We start from the raw sequence: 19,676 nt of genomic DNA, 5'->3' as shown, positions 1-19,676 counted from the left end.
ATATGTTGATATTTACTTTTTTAACATTTTTTCCCTCTACAGCTTTTACAAAGTAAATATATTTCTTTTCACAAAGTTCTCATCTGTCGTTGCTGAAGTATTGTTAAAAGTAAGCAACATGACAACAATATTTTTTCAAGTTCCCTTAAATTAAACTAATTAAACAATGACTTTATTCAATAATTTGAAAGGGGCATGTGGTTTCAAATGTACCTGGAAGTGCCGTCATTCGATATACGCCCACTATTTGGACGTGGACCAATTGACCGTAGCCAGAAGTTTTTCGACGTCACTGACCTCACGTGGACCAATCACAGAGAAGTGCGTGGAGCATGGTGGGCGTGTCCTGGAGTGGAGGGTCACAGCCGTTTGCTGCACCAGGCATCAAGACAAGACAGTCGGAGCAAATTAACCGGAGGCAAAAGGGTCTTCCTTTCAAAATAAGAGCACATATATTTCGAGATAGCACAAGAAATCAAACACTCGTGAGCGCGCTGCAGTTGCGCTGTAATAGTGAAATATCATGTAGTACACGGGCAACTACCGCACTGTACGCATTCCTCCAGTTTAGATAACCTTATATTTAGGAATGCAATACTATTAATTCAGATGGAGTGACATCTATAGTATTTTTTTGTGTTTTTAACCACGTAGTTCCAAAAATCCCCATTTAAATCTGAATTAAAGTTTCATAAACGTAACCATTGAAAAATAGCTTTGGGAGTCATGTGCAAAAACGTATCCGTATGTGAGTCTGCTGGCTGTTTTGCGCTGGAAGCCTGACCGGAAACAGTGTGTTCGGTTGATGTTAGCCTGACGGTAGTTGTTCCGGCAGCAGCAGCGGCTTCGGTGGATCCAATGAGGTGACGCCGCGTTCCGGGCCCGACTGCTGAGAATGAGCCGGTGATAAGGGGAACTAAAAACGGTCAAGTGTGACAACAAAGACGCACTGAATCAAGGCTAGACCAGGAACACTGATCCCAGAACCCCCCGGAGAGCCCCTGCATCAGTGCCGGCAGAGAGAAGGTGAGCCCGGGAACAGAGTGAGTCCATCATGCTTTCTACTGATGGGGCCAGACAGTTAGCTAGCTATGTGTAGCTGTCAACTCGTGTTAAAGCTGGTTATCTTCTCCACAGCACCTCCAAAAATGGTCCAGGTTAACGGTTAACGGGGAAAGGCTAACAGTTGTGTCCAATTTGGCCCTTAAGCTAGTCTACATCTGCGACTTCTCCTACAACTAGCCCTTTTATCCAGATGATGACCATCTAAAAGACCAGACGTTTTTCTTTATTTTTTGACTTAGTAATAGTAATAATGAGGGTTTGAGTTATGTATGCATGCGTCACTGCGTCTCTGGTTGTTCTTCTGCCCAATCTCAATCTGAAGCTCTGTATCGGCATGCATTTGTTTGATTAAAAACGAAACCCAAACTTGTAATTATTAAAGCTTTAGTAACAATATTAATACCACGTGTTTGGAAGTGTCCACAGCTGTGTGATCAGGTCATGAACGGCTTTGCATCGCCTTGGGCAGAGACCAGTGGCAGTGTCTCACTGATCCAGCTGGACCTGAGTCACAGCCAAATTAGCACCAAAGAACCATGAGGAAACATTAGCAGTGAACATTATCAGAGTGTCATTATTCCAGTTTCTACCTGCACAGGTTTGGCTTTTCTAGTAGATCATCATCTTATTATTATTACCTATGTGAGGTTAGCACCTGCTTCCACATGATGAATGAAAGTGCAACCACAGCGAATGAAAAGCGACTGTACAGTGCATGGACACAGAGGATCAGGGGAATAAAGGTGTTGGTGTGTGATGAGCTTTTAACATATTCTGTAAATATAGTCAAGGTTAGATGAGTAAAGACCTGTAATGAATATTCATTAAGATGAAAATGTAAATTAAAAAAAGTAAATGTTTGTACATCTTTCCAGCTCACCATGGGAGGGAGGAAGCTGCCACTGGTTGTTCTCGTCTGCCTTGTTCTGGCAATGTTGCCTTCTGGAGCAGGTAACATGAACCATCAACATACACAGAAATCTTACTCTGACATGAAGCCCTCCTCGTAGTGTGAGCAGTGCTGTTAGAGGCTGAACTGGTCTGGACAAACTGACTCGTTTTCCAACACTGATTACAACTATAATTGTGAATTATTTAGAAATATAGATAACTTGGCTAAACAATGTGTCCCTCAGAGTCTGTGGTGTGCCAGCGTTATGTTACACATGTCTTTGTGTTGCAGGGACAGTAGCTGTCATGTCGGTGGACCTGGGCAGTGAGTGGATGAAAGTCGCGATAGTGAAACCTGGTGTGCCAATGGAGATTGTCCTCAACAAGTGAGTGCTTTTATGAACCTGGTACAGAACGAGTAAATACTTTGCTTTCCCACACAAAGTTTTCTATTTCCAAATTCACAGGGTGCATGCCAAGTCTGTTATTGGACAATTCCTGGCTCCTTGATCCTCTGTTGATTCGGACTTCATTCTGATGCGCAATCTTTGAGACGGTCTTAGAGCTTTTATTTCTGCCTTGAGACTTGAGTGTTCTTCACAGAAGTATTTTACCGGCTGACCCGCCCCCCAGTTACTGATAGGAAACATTTCAACATCACTGCAGTTTCAAACCGCAGTGAAGACAGATAACAGATTAAACTCACCTCCAAGTTGTTAACTGCATTTCTGTTCTGATTAATCATGTCGTTAAAAGTAAGAAATGATGTTATTTACTTCTGCTGTTTCTCCTGTTAACTTAAATAATGTATATAAATACACTCGGAGAGAGTTGGAGAGTTTGTCAGCAAGAAACCCACTGCTCACAACAACATTTTTTTATTTATCTTCATCTCTATTCAGTCACATGTGAATCAGATAATTCCACAGCGTCGGGTTTGAATTGTAAAGTTTTAATTTGATCTGAAACATTATGCCTTTTTATAAATAGTTTCCAAAAAAAACTATAATCATGTCCTGGATAATATCATTTTTTTCATCAGAATATAAATAAATAGATGCAAATAATAAATAAATACAATATATGCATTGGAAAAGGTCCCTGTGCTGGCATACCAGACACTGTACAAAGCATAAGTTAGAATGCAGGGTGTGTGTTTGCTGCTCTGAGGATAACTGTAACAGCAGACACACACACTCCGTATAAAGGCTGTTAACTGACAGCTGGTCAGTTGTCATCACATATGTGTGATTGTTCAGTACCCATGTGTGTAATGTATGGAGGAAAACTAAAGTGTGTGTCTGTGTTCCAAAACTGACAATACTTAAAAAAGGTAGCCCCCTTTCTTTCCATCATATGTTTTCCTTGCACTGGTGCAATTTAAATGGATGTTCCCAGAGATGATCAGAATACAAGAGAGAGTGAAACAAATCCATCAGGAAATGACATTAAAGTGTTAAACATTTTCTCTGCTGTGCTTTTCTTCAGGGAGTCGCGGAGGAAAACCCCCATTGCTGTATGTCTGAAGGAAAATGAAAGACTTTTGGGAGACAGTGCACTAGGAGTGGTACGACTTCTTCTCAAATGTCCTGAATTGAGTTTGATAAAATATCAGCTTCCTCTGCTGAATCACACTTGCAATAACAGTGCATAGTTAAGTAAATGAAATGATCTCTGAATGATATGTCTTTTTCCTTGCTTGCTATTAATGCTAATATATTGCTACATTTCAGTCTGTGAAGACCCCTAAAACTGTGTATAGACACCTCCAAAGTCTCCTGGGAAAAAAGCACAATAACCTCCAGGTAGCGCTCTACCAGAAACGTTTCCCTGAGCACCAGCTGCTGGAGCACCCAGTGAGAGGCACCGTGTACTTTAAAAACTCAGAGTGAGTGTGTGCCACATTTATCCAAAGCTCCTTCATACAATAAATATTGTGTCTATTAATTTGTATTATTTAGCATTTAGAAGTGTTTAGGGGATAATCCCCTGACCTCACTAGTGGTCTGTTCATCATGAAGTCGACAGTAATGGGCTGATACCTCTGTGACACTACAGCAGGGGTCGGCAACCCCTGGCACGCGTGCGGCACCGTAACCAGTGGCACACTAGGAATAAGTGGAATAAGTGCAAAATATTTATTTTATTTTCGGATCCTGAACGAGACGGCCGCCAGAGCGCGTCTCCCCGTTACCTGCAGAAGGAAGCCATGCACGCAACGCAGCCCCACTCTCTTTAACTCCAGGCGACTTTCTGCCGCTTTCCTCCGTAATGCAGTGCTGATAGTTTCATCACAGAGGAAAGCACTTCACAAATTGCAGTACCCATAAGGAGCTGTAAAAATGCCGCAGTTTTTGCGTGGCGATCGATATCGGCCGATACTCACTCTCTGCCGATCGATCGGTGCTCTCTAAAAAGGCCGATCGCGAGACGTAACATACATGACACTTTTCTCTGTGTGCTGCAAAACAAGCTCGCCAAAATCGCTTCACCAGTCTGGCAGTATTTTAAGGTGTCCGAAAATGACAATAAAATGGCGGTTTGCAACGTGTGTGAAGCAGAAATCCTGCAGCTCCACCCGCTGTGACGGACCGGTGAGCGGAGCAAACACACGCTATTTTATCTACCTTTGGAACTAGTTATACATATATTTATTCTTCACTGTCACTCATTACTGGATCAGTGAGCTGCATGAGATACTGACAGGCTGTCAGGAGAGAGGAAAAGAGAGCGCTTCCGCTCATTTCTCCCGTGTTATTATCCAAAGTGAATGTAAACTTGAATAATGTAGGCTACTTCATTTGAATGTAACAATTATGTTGGTTGTTGTTTGTGGAAGCGCCAGTGAATGAGCCCCATTAACTGAGTTTTAAACATCACTTTTCACGAGTGTTTTCGTCGAGCTCTTCAAACCCCCCCCCCCCCCCCCCGTTGATAATTCACGATCGTCGGCACGCTGATAAAACATTTTTTTTAGAATGGCACTTCATATCAAAAAGGTTGCCGACCCCTGTGTAGATGCCTCATATAATTTTCACCTCTGGAGCAACTTTTTTTCATACTGCTGAATGATTATTCTTATTATTACAGCTCATTTCTAAAAACATGACTGATGGTGAGATACTGTAGCTATCCTTAGAAGCACTATAGCAGTTGTCATAGAAACATCAATAGGTTATAAAGATAAACACAACACTGCTTTGGGGCCTCTAATCTGTCTTTCTCCTCGTTTTCTTGTCAGAGAAACGCAGTTCACTCCTGAGGAGCTGCTGGGGATGATGCTCAACTATTCCCGGGGTCTGGCTCAGGACTTTGCAGGTCAGTTTGCACGATGCAGAAGATCATCACTGTTTTAATGTGAGGCATATTCCCTAGCTTTGTCTTCCTCCACAAACAGAACAACCGGTGAAAGACGCAGTGATCACGGTCCCGGCCTTCTTCAACCAGGCGGAGCGGCGGGCCGTGCTGCAGGCGGCGCAGATGGCCGGCCTCAAGGTTCTGCAGCTCATCAACGACAACACCGCCGTGGCCCTGAACTACGGAGTGTTCAGGAGGAAAGATATCGACAATACAGTCAAGGTGCACAGTCGGCATTACTTCCAAATTCATGGTTATTAATTGGTCTGGTGATATTTATTATTGTCAACAAATCCCATGTGCAGCCTCAAGCTAACAATGAATGTATCTAATCACTTTTAAGTGTTAATCAAAGCCTGATTTGGTCTTTGAAAGAGAGACAATAACAAATAGAGCATTTTGACCGCTTTATCCTCATGTGTCTTTGAGTGTGTGTCACTGTGGCGCATAACAAGCCGACTGATGAGTGACCTGTTTCTGTTTCAGAACATCATGTTTTATGATATGGGCTCAGGGAGCACCACGGCCACCATCGTCACGTACCAGACCGTGAAGACCAAGGAGGCGGGCACCCAGCCCCAGCTGCAGATCAGAGGGGTCGGGTCAGTCACAACCACACACTCCTCTATTCCATCTGCTTTGTCTTATTAATCCTTTTCAAGACTGGGGAGAACATGCACAATATTGAATAATAGCATTATCAGTAGAAACTCTCTGACAGTGGAGTTCAGCCAACTGCAGGCTGCTGTAAATAAATACACTCTATTGTAGATGCATTGTAAATGTATTGTATTGACCCAATAACTGAAGTAGCAACTACACAGTGAGCCAGCTACGTCTCATAACCAGAGATCTTCTGCAGCGGATAGATCCTAAAGATGCTCCACAGCCACAGAGCTGTGTGGACGGAGGGGAGGGTTTGTGATTGGCTGAGGGGTGAGGGTAGGGTTGGTCTGTATATTGCTGTTGTGTTGATATTGTGATATGGGACTAAATATTGTCCCAGATTTAGAATTTCACAACATAGCATAAATGTTTTTCTGGTTTTAAAAGCTGCCTGACAGTGACATGTTTGGATTGCCTGAACTCTACTAACTGTTCTATTCTATGCCTTTACCCACTTAGTGATTATATCCACAATACTGGTGTTTAATTACCAACAATTTTCTAAACATTTTGAGGAAACCACATTCTTCGATATATTCTAAGGCCTGCTTCTCTTGTTCTGGCTGCAGGTTTGACCGCGGGTTGGGGGGCTTTGAGATGGACCTGCGACTCCGGGACCACCTGGCTAAACTGTTCAATGAGCAGAAGAAGACAAAGAAGGACGTGAGGGAGAACCACCGGGCCATGGCCAAGCTCCTCAAAGAGGCCCAGAGGCTGAAGACGGTGCTGAGTGCCAACGTGGACTTCATGTCCCAGGTGAGTGCAGGGTCCATCCGGCACTCTTAAAGCAAACAGCTGATCTGTCTGCAGCACCTAAAATAAATAAAAAACATCTCACACCCGAGTAAATTGCATGACATGTTGACTTTATTTGATACCAATACGTGAAGATGAAATAGTGTTTTCTTTCTTCACTCAGGTGGAAGGGTTAATGGATGACATTGACTTCAAATCTAAGGTGACCAGGACGGACTTTGAAGATCTGTGTGCGGATCTGTTCGACAGAGTGCCGGGCCCGGTGCAGGACGCCCTCAGCACCGCAGAGATGAACCTGGTCAGTATAGTGGGTCGCAGCGGATGCATAGAATAAGAATAGGAAAATAACTGAATACCACATAAGCCTACAATAGAGTGATGCAGTAATGATGTATTTTTGTAGGCTCTGGGGCAAACGCACATTTAAGATACTTGTATGTTTTGTTCAGCAGGATATTCTGCACATATTAATATCACTTTATGATTTTTGAAGTGTTAATGCAATGGCCAGAAGAGAAGAGGCCCCAAGATGGAGCCTTGAGGAACCCCACATGTCATATTTGTCAACTCAGATGTGTATTTACCTAAGTAGGATTCAAACCAATTTAGAACTGTTGCCGAAAGTCCCAGTCGGTCTAGTAATATGTTGTGGTCAACAGTGTCAAACGCAGCGCTGAGATCTAATAATACTAACTGACGTTCTACCACTGTCTGTGTTTAAGTGGATGTCATTGAAGACCTTTACAAGAGCAGTCTCAGTGCTGTGGTTTGGACGAAATCCTGACTGGAACACATCAAAAATAGTTATTTAAATGCGAGAAATTACTCAACTGTTGAAAAATAACTTTTTCAATTATTTTACCTAAAAATGGGAGGTTTGATATAGTAGTCTCATTTAGCCGTCTCTTAGCAACCGCTGTTTTATTGACACGTAGATCACACATCAAACTGTCATGAAAGAACATTACCTGCTCAACAAAAGATGTGTTTCACATCACACTGGTGTTCAACAACATACTGGACCACATTGGTTTCAAGCCATTTCTGGTGTCCCTAAACCAGCTGGTTCGACACGTGTCATACTTTTATTTAAGTTCACCAGAGAAAAACTTTCCCTTTGTCCATTTGATACACATTCTGTGAATTAAATCATTGCATTCAATAAAATGCCCCAACCGTCCCCCCCCTATGTGAATGACTTTATTGAATACATTTTCAAAGTTCAAATTATTTTCTAAATATTCTATGTGAATATTTATAAAATAACTGTACAAAACACTGTGTACTTGTATTCACAGTTTTGTCCTGAATTAGGTGTGTAGTCTAGCTGTGCTTTTGAGAGCTTTGGTTGCTCCACTTGCCCACCAGACTGTGTGATGTCACTGCAGCAACAGTGGGCCAATGGCGTGATGCATTCATTTGAAGAGCAGTTGTAGTGATTGGCTGCAAGAAAAACTTGACAAATGGTTGTATTCTTGTATCTGTGTACAAAGGACCAAACCCAGGTATGGGCTGGGTACTGGGTTGTTTGAGCTGATGGTGTCATGTAACACGCATTACTTCTCTTTCACTCTATATATAGAATTTTTTATTCCATTTAGGGGAGATTGTGCTTATTAGGCAAGTATTCCCGATTTGTATGTTTTCCTTTGCAAAGTAGGTCAAAACTAATAGAAGATAAATGTTCACCAAAAAAAGTATGTAGATGTCTAATGCCCCTTTCACACCAACGCGGTTCCCGTTGTAGCTCCTCTAGAGCTTTTCTGGTTCTGAACCGGTTCTTCTTTTCAGCCCCCGTTTTGTTCACACCGCCCAGAGCCCGACTGGTGCTGCCGCTGCTGGGTCATGACGTCACCGTTTACATCGCTGATTTTCTCCCCAACGGAGCTCACAACAACGGGGGACTGCGTCGGGTCGATGATCGTGTTGCTTTTAATCATACGAAGCCAGATTAAATTAAATAACGACTTCTCCAACCTTATACTTTTCTCCAGAGTGCCGTGGTTCATTGTTTATTAATGTGTTTCAGCGGCATTTACCGACCGCTGCAGTGCTGGCTGCTCTTCCACGGGAGTTTATTCTCCCGTTAGCTCCGGGTTAGCTCACACGGCTCTAAAGTATTCACTGTCTGACTGTCACACAAGCAGCTGATACATATCCCCAGTTCCCCTTAAGTGAATGTGTGTCAGTCTGAATTGACGCTGTTTGGCATCACAACGCTGTTATGAAAGTTTCTCTGGTATAAAATGGGTGATGTTGGCATAGCAACCGAAGCTAAACTGACTATCTTGACTACTTGTTGTTGCTATCCTATTGTGGCATAAGCCGTTTTCTACAGGCACATTTTACCGGCGTATTTTTCATTATGATTCTACTTGTGATAGTCGGACATGACAACCTGTGCAGCCCATGTATTGATTCCATCCGATAGCTGCGGGGGGGGGGGGGGGGCGGGTGGTTTTGAAGAGCTCGACGAAAACACTCGTGAAAAGTGATGTTTAAAACTCAGTTAATGGGGCTCATTCACTGGCGCTTCCACAAACAACAACCAACATAATTGTTACATTCAAATGAAGTAGCCTACATTATTCAAGTTTACATTAACTTTGGATAATAACACGGGAGAAATGAGCGGAAGCGCTCTCTTTTCCTCTCTCCCCCTCTCTCTCTCTCCTGACAGCCTGTCAGTATCTCATGCAGCTCACTGATCCAGTAATGAGTGACAGTGAAGAATAAATATATTTATAACTAGTTCCAAAGGTAGATAAAATAGCTAAGTATGTTAGGTCTAACTCTTGTGTTTTGCTCCGCTCACCGGTCCGTCACAGCGGGTGGAGCTGCAGGATTTCTGCTTCACACACGTTGCACCGCTATTTTATTGTCATTTTCGGACACCTTAAAATACTGCCAGACTGGTGAAGCCATTTTGGCGAGCTTGTTTTGACGCACACAGAGAAAAGTGTCATGTATGTTACGTCTCGCGATCGGCCTTTTTAGAGAGCACCGATCGATCGGCAGAGAGTGAGTATCGGCCGATATCGATCGCCACGCAAAAACTGGGGCATTTGTACAGCTCCTTATGGGTACTGCAATTTGTGAAGTGCTTTCCTCTGTGATGAAACTATCAGCACTGCATTACGGAGGAAAGCGGCAGAAAGTCGCCTGGAGTTAAAGAGAGTGGGGCTGCGTTGCGTGCATGGCTTCCTTCTGCAGGTAACGGGGAGACGCGCTCTGGCGGCCGTCTCGTTCAGGATCCGAAAATAAAATAAATATTTTGTACACTTATTCCACTTATTCCTAGTGTGCCACTGGTTACGGTCCCGCATGCCAGGGGTTGCCGACCCCTGTTCTAGACCAAGCGGCAAACTCTGGGGCAGAGCCGGGAGGCCAATAAGGAAGTGCCTCAAACTGCAGTTCATCTAGTGGCCAGTAGGAGCAGTCTGCAGAAGGGAGCATTTTCCTTAGACCCCCATGTTAAAAATGACCAACTTTACAGCAGAAATAAACATGTTTACATCGTGGTTCAAAAAACCATATTCTCTGTATAGATAGATTCCCCCTTCATGACTACTATGTGGGGGGTGAATTGTTTTATAACGCAACCTTTTTAGTTATATTAGGTCTTAAAGTTTTGGAATTATATTAGGGCGTGGTCACCTTGAGTGACAGGTCTCTGCAGTGACTGCTGCTTCTAGCTTTCTGTCTCTCTGCTAGTAGGCATTTTAAGATTTGTATGCAAGTATTATCCCAAAAACTCAATACCTTAGATTATTATTGATCGTTTTGCTGAATAGTTTCATGTTTACTTACCTTAAAGGTGGGGTAGGTACGTTTGAGAAACCGGCTCGAGATACACTTTTTGTTATATTCCATGGAATGCTCTTAACATCCCGATAGCAATGAATATCTGAAGTGCTTTGACAAAAAATCCATAAAAAATGTCATCTGTGGAAGCCGTAGTACTGTAAAAAGCACGACCAATCATTTTAGCCGGCCCGGCTAAAATAACTGGATGGCCTACCTGCCTGTCAGCCTTCCATCTGTGCACAAACTTATCTCGTGCCCTCATTGGTCATGTGTGTGTTGGAGGAGGGGCTCTATAAGGAAGTGGCAGATTTTTTCTGGTTGTGTATTTTCAAATTCTAGCGATCTCGAGCCGGTTTCTCAAACTTACCTACCCTACCTTTAAGCAACGTAAAATGTGCAGACTGGGAGCAACAGACGTAGGTTAGCCGGCTAGCATCACAGAGCCGCACTGCTGAGCATGTTAGCTTAGCTTGGTAGCCTCAGCTAGCTCTGGAACTTCCAGCTCGGTGGCAGGAAGTTCCGCCTCGGCTCCCCCTCTTTGCCCTTATTTGGATCAGGCTGGAGCAGGTGGGAGTTAGACTCTGACGTCACTGTCGAGCCGTTAGTGGCTGACACCGCCTACTTTAGGCTTCTCGGCAACTCTGCAGAATCCTATGGGTGACGTCACGGCCACTACGTCCATTTATATATACAGTCTATGTTCTAGACCGACAATTTTTTGGTGCTTGAAACGAACCGGATTCTGGAGCTTAGAGGCGGCTTCGCTGCGGTGTGAACAGGAAAAAACGGTGCTTTTCAGGATCTAGCTCCGAACCGGCCCTGGAACCGCGTTGGAGTGAAAGGGGCATATGTCAAAAGTCAAAAGCAGAACTCATTTTGACATTAAGGTCTCTTACCATCTTAAGGTGTGGACTGATGTTCTTTTTAATTTGATGGGAAATATTGAGCAGTGAGTTTGAACAGATGTTGAGTGAGTTTTTATATTTCTTTCAACAGGAGGACATTGAGCAGGTGATTTTAGTAGGCGGCGCCACCCGCGTCCCCAAGGTTCAGGAAGTGCTGCTCAAAGCCGTGGGGAAGTGAGTACTGTCCACTCCCATTCAATCACTTCCACTTTCAAAGTGAACATGATTGATGAACTTTATTTTTCCACAACTTGATTTCCTTCACATTTCCACCAAATCTTGGAATTCATCTTGATTCTGATTGTTAGAGAGAGTTGAGTTTAACTTTGGTTGTATTGAGAAGCTGTGGTTTGTGTATTCTGCCGTGCAGAGAGGATCTGGCGAAGAACATCAACGCAGACGAAGCAGCAGCCATGGGAGCGGTGTACCAGGCTGCTGCCCTCAGCAAGGCCTTCAAGGTCAAACCCTTCCTGGTCCGGGACGCAGCCGTCTTCCCCATCCAGGTCAGCTCGTTCACTGCCTCGTTCATCCTGTCCTGTGGCTTTGCTGATGATGAAAAATATGAATCCTTGTTTGGTAACTGGTGGGCATGTGTTTGAACTCCTTTAACGAAGGTGTTTTTCAGCACGTTTTTCACACTGTTGCCTGTTCTTTTAGTACAGGACTAAAATCCAAATAGGATGTGATATTAAAATCCTAAATACAATCCATGGAAACACTAACCACATGTATTTGGTACCATCAGGTGGAGTTCACCCGTGAGTCAGAGGAGGAGGGTATCAAGACCCTTAAACACAACAAACGTATCCTCTTCCAGAGGATGGCGCCCTACCCCCAGCGCAAGGTCATCACATTCAACCGCTACAGCGATGACTTTGCTTTCTACATCAACTACGGCGACCTGAGCTACCTGAGTCAGGAAGACCTCAGGTTAGTTGGCTAAATGCTTTAGAGCTCTGTGATGATGTTCTCTTCCACACAGACATGTGATCACTTCAGCAGTGCAGATAGACGGAACCAAAGTTTACATCATGTCGTCGTGTTGTGGAACCTCACTGTACTTTAAAAGCATTCAAAGAAGCTCAGATGTATGATGCCTTCAGGGTTTTGAATGTTTTGCTGGTGTTTCGCAGCGTGTTTGGCTCTCTGAACCTGACCACGGTCAAGCTGTCTGGAGTAGGCAACAGCTTCCAGAAGAATGCAGACGCAGAGTCCAAAGGCATCAAAGCCCATTTCAACATGGATGAGAGCGGGGTGCTGCTGCTGGACCGGGTCAGTCTCCCTCTTCTGAACATCCAAACAGCAGCTGCTCACTGTGAGCAGGACACATGTTCTACCTCCTGTGATGTCTTCCAAATAACAATACATGTACAGTGTGCTGAACAATGAAGAGCCACTCCTCATACTGCACACAGCAGAATATCATGGCTGGAGCTCAATTATAGAGGGATACATTTCCAATCAACTATTGTTTTGTTTGATTGATAATCGCAGAATAGAAACCAAAAGTATATTTGATTTGTTTCAGTGAAATGAATGTTGTATTTTTGTCATCCACAGGTGGAGTCTGTGTTTGAAACTATTGTGGAGGAGAAAGAGGAGGAATCGACATTAACTAGTAGGTTCTGAGCGTTATGTAGTCATGTAGATTTTTGCTGCCACAATGCTCTTTGAGGCATGTTTAAGGAATTATATATATCATAATTCAATTTAAAGGATTTGGACAATTATTTTAGTTAACAACATACAAAATATGCTCTCCTTAAAGACTCCAGACTATACGGACAAAAATGTTATCGTAAAAAAACTTTAAAACTCGACAAAAACGAATTCAACTCATCAGAAGTGTCTTTGTTAGTCCTTGTTACAGCAAAAAACAGCCTTTGTTTGAAAGAGGGACTGTAACACGTGAAAAATAAGTTACTTTTTTAATATTTTCACTGTTTACTAACTGCTAACTGCCATTCTTGTCCACCAGAAATACAAACAAAAATGTTTTTGGCTTGTTGATTGCTAATACTAAAATACTTTTTTTTAAAGTTCTCAATTTTACAGCCTGTACTTTAGTTTATGGAACTTAATATAACTAACTGAGCCAACTCGGTTTCAGAACTGGGAAACACTATTTCCACCTTGTTTGGAGGAGGATCCTCAGAACCTGCCGCAAATGTGACAGAACCTGTCCAGGTAATTCAAATCATCACAAAGTTGATATGTTTGTTCATCAAGTACAGTATGCTGAGGTGGTAGCTCACATTGTTTCCTGATTTCTCCTGTTCAGGACGAGGAGGAAGTGCCTCCAGAGTCTGACAAGGAGGGCAAGGAGGGCAAGGAGGACAAGGAGGACAAGGAGGACAAGGAGGACAAGGAGGGCAAGGAGGACAAGGAAGACAAGGAAGACAAGGAGGACGAGGCCGAGGAGAAGCAGGACAACTCTGAGAAGAGTTCCGCTGAAGAGAAAGGTCAGGAGAAGACAGAGGAGGCGAGCAGCCAGACTGATGCTCCGGTAAGACCTCTGACAGCCCTGAGGAACATTTAGTTTGAAATATTGATTAGTAAATGAGAAACTAACTTTATCCAAAAAAGACCTGGCCTCTAAAGTCTTTGTATTAAAAAAACAAACCCATTTTTGCTGGTAAAGGAGGAAAAGGATGGAGAGAAAGCTGAGAACACGGAGGCAGAGAAGGAAGCTGAGAGGAAGGCAAAACCTCAGAAAAAGAGCAAGATCTCTGAAGACGTCACAGCGGAACTCATCACCAACGACATCCTTGACCCGACTGCAGAGGATGTAGCCTCCTCTAAGAAGAAGTAAAGCAGCTACTTTCTTTTTTCTTCTTTCTCGTGTTCTCTGGGTTCTCTGTTAGTTGGCTGAAATGAGTCTTTGCATGTTCACAGGTTGCAGGATCTGACAGACAGAGACCTGGCCAAACAGGAGAGGGAGAAGTCCCTCAACAGTCTGGAAGCTTTTATCTTTGAGACACAGGTAAGCAACTAATGCTTAACCGTAGTTTTATCGTCAGCTTTATTTCCTATCCAATTTGGTTTTCAAGAAATTTGAGTCACCAGTGTCCTAGATTTAAAATCCTTTAATCTTAAGAACAACCACATGGCACAACATCACCTGGGCCTCCCCCACAAACACTCATTGTTCCTCCAGGACAAGCTGTACCAGGAGGATTACCAGTTGGTGGTGACGGAGGAGGAGAAGGAGCAGATCTCCAGCAAGCTGAGCGAGGCGTCTGAGTGGATGGATGAGGAGGGCTACGCTGCCTCCAACAAGCAGCTGAGGGAGCAACTGTCCCAGCTGAGGAGCCTGTGTAAGGACATGTTCTTCAAGGTTGAGGAGCGCCGCAGGTGGCCCGAGCGCCTGGCCGCCCTGAACAGCAGACTCAACACCTCCAGCTTCTTCCTGAGGTGAGTGGAGGAGGCTGCTGGAGATGTTAGGACTTCGTAGAGGCGAGGGACTTTGTTATTGACCACATTTTTTTTGTTTTCTTCAAAGGAGTGCCAAACTGATTCCAGAGGATGACCAGATCTTCACTGAAGTGGAGCTGAATTTGTTAGAAAAAGTGATCAACGAAACAATGGTATGTGGGGAATGTATCAATGTTTTCATCACACTTGGGAGGATGGTCGTCCTCCTAATTTATTTTGCTCAAAGTGGAATAGACAAAAGTCAAAGCTGTGTCGGTACAAGGCTTGTATTTTCTAGTATGGGGCATATGCTACATTTCTCATAATGCATCTTTTTAGATATACACATATATTATAAAAAAATGTCATAGTTGGTTAAGTAGTTCTCCTTGTATCGAGTAAATTGACAGGTGTAATGTTTTCTGCAGACGTGGAAAAATGAGACTGAAGCCGAGCAGGAGAAGCGCTCTCCAAAGGAACGGCCCGTCCTCTTGTCAAAAGACATCGAGTCCAAAGTGTCCCTGCTGGAGCGGGAGCTCAACTACCTGCTCAACAAGGCCAAGTTTGCCAAGCCCAAAGCCAAAGCCAAGAACAGCACAAGCTCTGATAAAAGCAGCAAGGCCAACAACACCACCAAGGAGAAGGTCATCCCCCCCACAGAGGAGAGCGCAGACTCAAAGAGTGGTGGGTCAATCGTGTATTATCCAAAAAGAATTACAACTGTTATGACGTTAGAAAAACAACTTATATTTGTTGTCTTCTTCAAAATGCTCAATTTAAATACAGAAAGCCCAGAGGAGGTACAGCCAGGGGAAGTCCCGCCCACTGAGGAGAGCGCTACAAACACAGACTCGGACAGCCAATCACAGCCCACAGAAGAATCAACAACCACAGGTCGGTCTGCCATTCCTGTAGCTGATGATGCCGGAGAGCTTTAGTCAACTCCTCACCACTCAACTCCTCACCGACACTAACGGAGCATGAGAGTTCTGCTGGACTGTTGTAACGGATCACATTATTGTTCTAAAGCTGCTGTGTTCAGCCGGGCTTTCTTCAGAAGGCTCACCTTCATTCTCATGATAGGGACTCTTCCACTGCACTTTCTCAACTATTACATCTCCTACTCAAACATTCAAACGCTTAATTCCAGAACTGTAGATCTGCCACTCCCATAATGAAGGATTCATGAATATCCAATCAAAGTTAATGATTTGTATTGGTTGAATAATACCTGTGATATATACCAAAAGACTACGCATTTGTAATAGGTGTTTTATTCGCTGCAGTACCAGCAGTGTGGTACTACAACGTTTTTGAAGCATTTCATGAGCAAGTAAGCATCCTTCTGATGAGTGAATCAGAATAGTACAGTCAACTATTAATGTAACATACGGCTCCTTTTAGAATGTCTTCCCTCAACTGACACTATGTAGCACTTTTAGATGATATCTCTGGGAGAAGCACCTAAAGGTGGAGGACGCTTTTGGCTTGCCACAGGGATTTAGACACTCTGACTCTAGCCTCACCTTAACTCGAACCCACTCCTCACATGTCTGTAGTCGGAGTGAACCGGAGGAAGACGCACTGTAGTTCAACAATCATTTATTTCATTCGTACATAGGTTGATCTGTACAACAACACTCGTCGTTTTGACATGAAAAGGTTGATTTATGAATGGACATAAATATGTAATACTCCAACAACTTCCAGTGGTAGTAAAACATGGGAGTTTGGTCCCTTTAAGACGATGATCCATAACAACAAAAACCAAAGTGTTTTCAAATTGGAATGCTAGTTTGTGTTGCTGTTGTTCCAGCTGTTGAATAGTAATAAAACCTGCAGAACAATGTGATGTCATTTATTATATTAAAGGGTTGAATCACATTGTCATCCCATCCAAATGAGCATTTGCTTTACATTAGAACAAGCTATCCCATCATTCTGTTTCTGACTCTCTCAGCAGACTGCTCCTTGTTGTAAATGAAAGTGATGTAGACAAAGCTGACGGGTGTGGTAGAAAATGTAAATTGTTTGGTGTGGTGCATTTCAATAATGATGAGAATGCCTCGATGACATGATCAGATGTTGTTTTACCACCAGCAAAGCTGGTCAGAGTCAGACCACAAACCAGCTCTGGATTTTCCCTCACCTTGCAACCAAGGCCTGCAAATGTCTCTGCTAACAGGCTTCACCATGGCAACAGCTTTTTGTGTGTGTCTTATTGAATCCGTAAACATGTGCTCGAGTTACCCAGCACTTGAAGTGAGTTGATGTAATCCAACACAGTATTCATGTTTCCCTCTCTCTTCTCATTTCCAGGAGCAACAGAGAAGACCCAGCCTGAGAAGCACATAGAGGATGAATTATAACAGCTGGAACTGGGAAAAATCACTTTATTTATTGATAGTGTATAAATGTTCGCGTTCCTTCTCACTCTGTTTGTTTTTTGTTTAATTTTGTCCTTTTGTCCTTGTTTATTGAACCGCTGGAAGATAAGGATTGGGGACCACTCAGCTTGTCCCCTTCTTCTTCTGTACTCTCATCTCCTCCGTCTCATGGATTCTATAAGCTACCGTCACTCAAACACCAAGAAGCAGCACAACCAAAATAAAGCCCAGATGAAGGTCCAAAGCACCACCTCACGTCCAACAAACTGCTGATGGAGAGGAGATGAGGCCGTGCTGGGCCGTGTTGGGCCGTGTTGAGACCATCCGGACATTTGACAGGCCGAGTGTGTGTGTATTCTCCGGTCTGTCCTCAATGGACACTTCCTGTCCTACTTTGTCCTCTGCACTGATTCTGTTTCTGTAGCTGGGAGGTTAGTATTGGTCTAAAACCTGCAGCTGCTCTTTCCATGGCCGAGTGGTGGTGATCACTGACTATTAAGCTGCTGCTTAATAGTCCTTTAGAATTTATGTTTTTGCTCCAAGCCAGAATGTATTTGGCCAAATAATTTATAGATTTATTTGTACCATTTATACTGTAGTCACTTACAGTATATTTAAAACTATGTGGTAGCGCAGTCAGTTGAATTTTCATTTGGTTAAAGAATCTGTCATAAATATTCATGGTTTAATGGTATAATATAGGAGGTCATTATATATTTACCAACTGGGCTAAAGAGTGGCTGTCAATTAAGAAAGACTCAATTCTATAACCATGGAAACTAGGTATAACATGCAGGTAGAACTGCCTCGTCTATTAACATATGGTGGACCAGCGTGTTTCAAAGCAGAACTACTGATGGTGGCAGATCTACTGCCCCCTGCAGCTCATTCAGATCTACTGCCCCCTGCTGCTCATTCAGAGTTTGTTATTTTCCCAATTAGTGACTGAATACATTCATGATAACCTCTCCTTTAATGTGCAAGGTTCAGACCGTTTGGGTCCCCGCTCCCGCTCCCGCTCCTGTATGTGTACTCTACTTATATGTGTGCCATCTTTCTGCTGGTGTGGTTGAGTTCTTTCTGATCCAACAGAAACTTTGATTGTGTGCCAGGCACAGTGGGCACTCCATCTTTAACATTTCATAAGCTGCTAAACAATTTAGAGGGGGGGGGGGTCATTTGTATCTCACTATTCTTTACCTGGACATGCCCTGTGGTGCAGATGTTGTCTGTTTTCCGCTGGAACGTTTGTGGGGGTTGGGGGTTGGGGGTGCGTCTGTTTGCAGCACTGTGGATTATTTGAAGGGGAGAACCGTAGAAAACAAAGTCAGGAATGGAAGATGCAAACAATGTTGTCTTTCTAAACTGTTAATAAAAACTCTTTTTGTTTTTCATTCTTAGTGTATGATGTCATTGGCTTATGGATTGAAACGGTTATTGATGGTACCTCAATCAGAAAGCAAACTGTTTATTATTTTTGCTCTCTTAGTAGTTGATTAGATTTCTACTGACAGAGCCTAAAATGTTTTAAAATCAGATCAGTCCTGACCTTTGTAGTGTTTCACATTTTGTAAATCTGCCTCGTAGCTTTCATAGCTAAACATATTGGGAAATAGTTTGAAAGGTTAAAGGAATCCCTCTGCTGTGAATGCATTTAAACTAAATGACATGTTAGCACTGTCCAAACTGTTAGCATGAAGCTGTATCAACACGTAAAAACAAACATTGATTGAATAAGTAATATAAATACTTTGGAACAGAAAATAAACTGGTCTCGATGTTGACCTAAAGTACTGGAGAGTGGAGCTTCCAGGAGTTCACCAAATAATTCACTTTATTAAAATATACCAGTACTGTTGCTTTATACATCAGTATTGTGACGTCATCTGAAAGGTTTATAGGAAACACACAAAATACCCATAAATAACTGCATACAGCAAAAAACAGAACCTTTAATGGATATGTGTTCAGAAAACTGAATATGAGCTACAATACCTAACACTGCTATAATACCATTACCCACTATCTTAATATACATGGAATACAAAGCCTGAAGCAGTATGAAAGGCTATAATGTTATGAGTGCATATACCATTTATATGATCAGAATATATTATTTTGTTCTGTTTATCTTCTTATTCCAAGATAAACGGAAGCAATAAGGTTTATTAAAAAGATTACAAGATGCAATTTTCTGCATTTCTCCTTTTCTTAGAAGTATTTCAGGGAACTTGTATTGTGTAATATACTAATATTTATCAAAAAATCAGACACTTTTTTGCGCTCACACAAAAATGCTCACATGGTTTAGTGAAGCCCACTGCAGGGTCAGTGCTGGGGGCACAGAGTGGTCCAGGTGGAGCTGCTGGTAGAGCTGTGCATCCTAGTGTAAACGATGAGGGCCACCAGCAGGAGGCAGACGGCTCCA

General features: G+C 43.0%; 1 protein-coding gene across 2 annotated transcripts; it reads left to right on the top strand.

The window, feature by feature from the left end:
* Positions 1-840: 840 nt before the first annotated feature.
* Positions 841-18,642, top strand: hyou1 (hypoxia up-regulated 1). Of its 2 annotated transcripts, none has more exons than XM_034117304.1 (24): positions 841-1,026; positions 1,941-2,016; positions 2,249-2,342; positions 3,445-3,523; positions 3,690-3,844; positions 5,198-5,274; positions 5,354-5,535; positions 5,800-5,915; positions 6,549-6,735; positions 6,899-7,033; positions 11,539-11,621; positions 11,818-11,950; positions 12,193-12,377; positions 12,581-12,719; positions 13,008-13,065; positions 13,558-13,634; positions 13,729-13,953; positions 14,089-14,255; positions 14,343-14,430; positions 14,605-14,861; positions 14,950-15,034; positions 15,290-15,545; positions 15,648-15,755; positions 17,181-18,642. In XM_034117304.1, the coding sequence occupies exons 2-24, from the start codon at positions 1,947-1,949 to the stop codon at positions 17,228-17,230; spliced, it is 3,006 nt and encodes a 1,001-aa protein (XP_033973195.1). In that variant the 5' UTR covers positions 841-1,026; positions 1,941-1,946; the 3' UTR covers positions 17,231-18,642. The 2 variants fall into 2 exon arrangements, with proteins under 2 accessions (XP_033973195.1, XP_033973196.1); XM_034117305.1 differs by having other exon boundaries at positions 841-1,043.
* The last annotated feature ends 1,034 nt before the right edge of the window (positions 18,643-19,676 follow it).

This window comes from Trematomus bernacchii, unplaced genomic scaffold (assembly GCF_902827165.1).
Source record: "Trematomus bernacchii unplaced genomic scaffold, fTreBer1.1, whole genome shotgun sequence".
In the NCBI taxonomy this organism is placed as follows: domain Eukaryota; kingdom Metazoa; phylum Chordata; class Actinopteri; order Perciformes; family Nototheniidae; genus Trematomus; species Trematomus bernacchii.
Note: the sequence above shows the minus strand (reverse complement) of the source record. Positions and strands in the feature narration are given on the sequence as shown.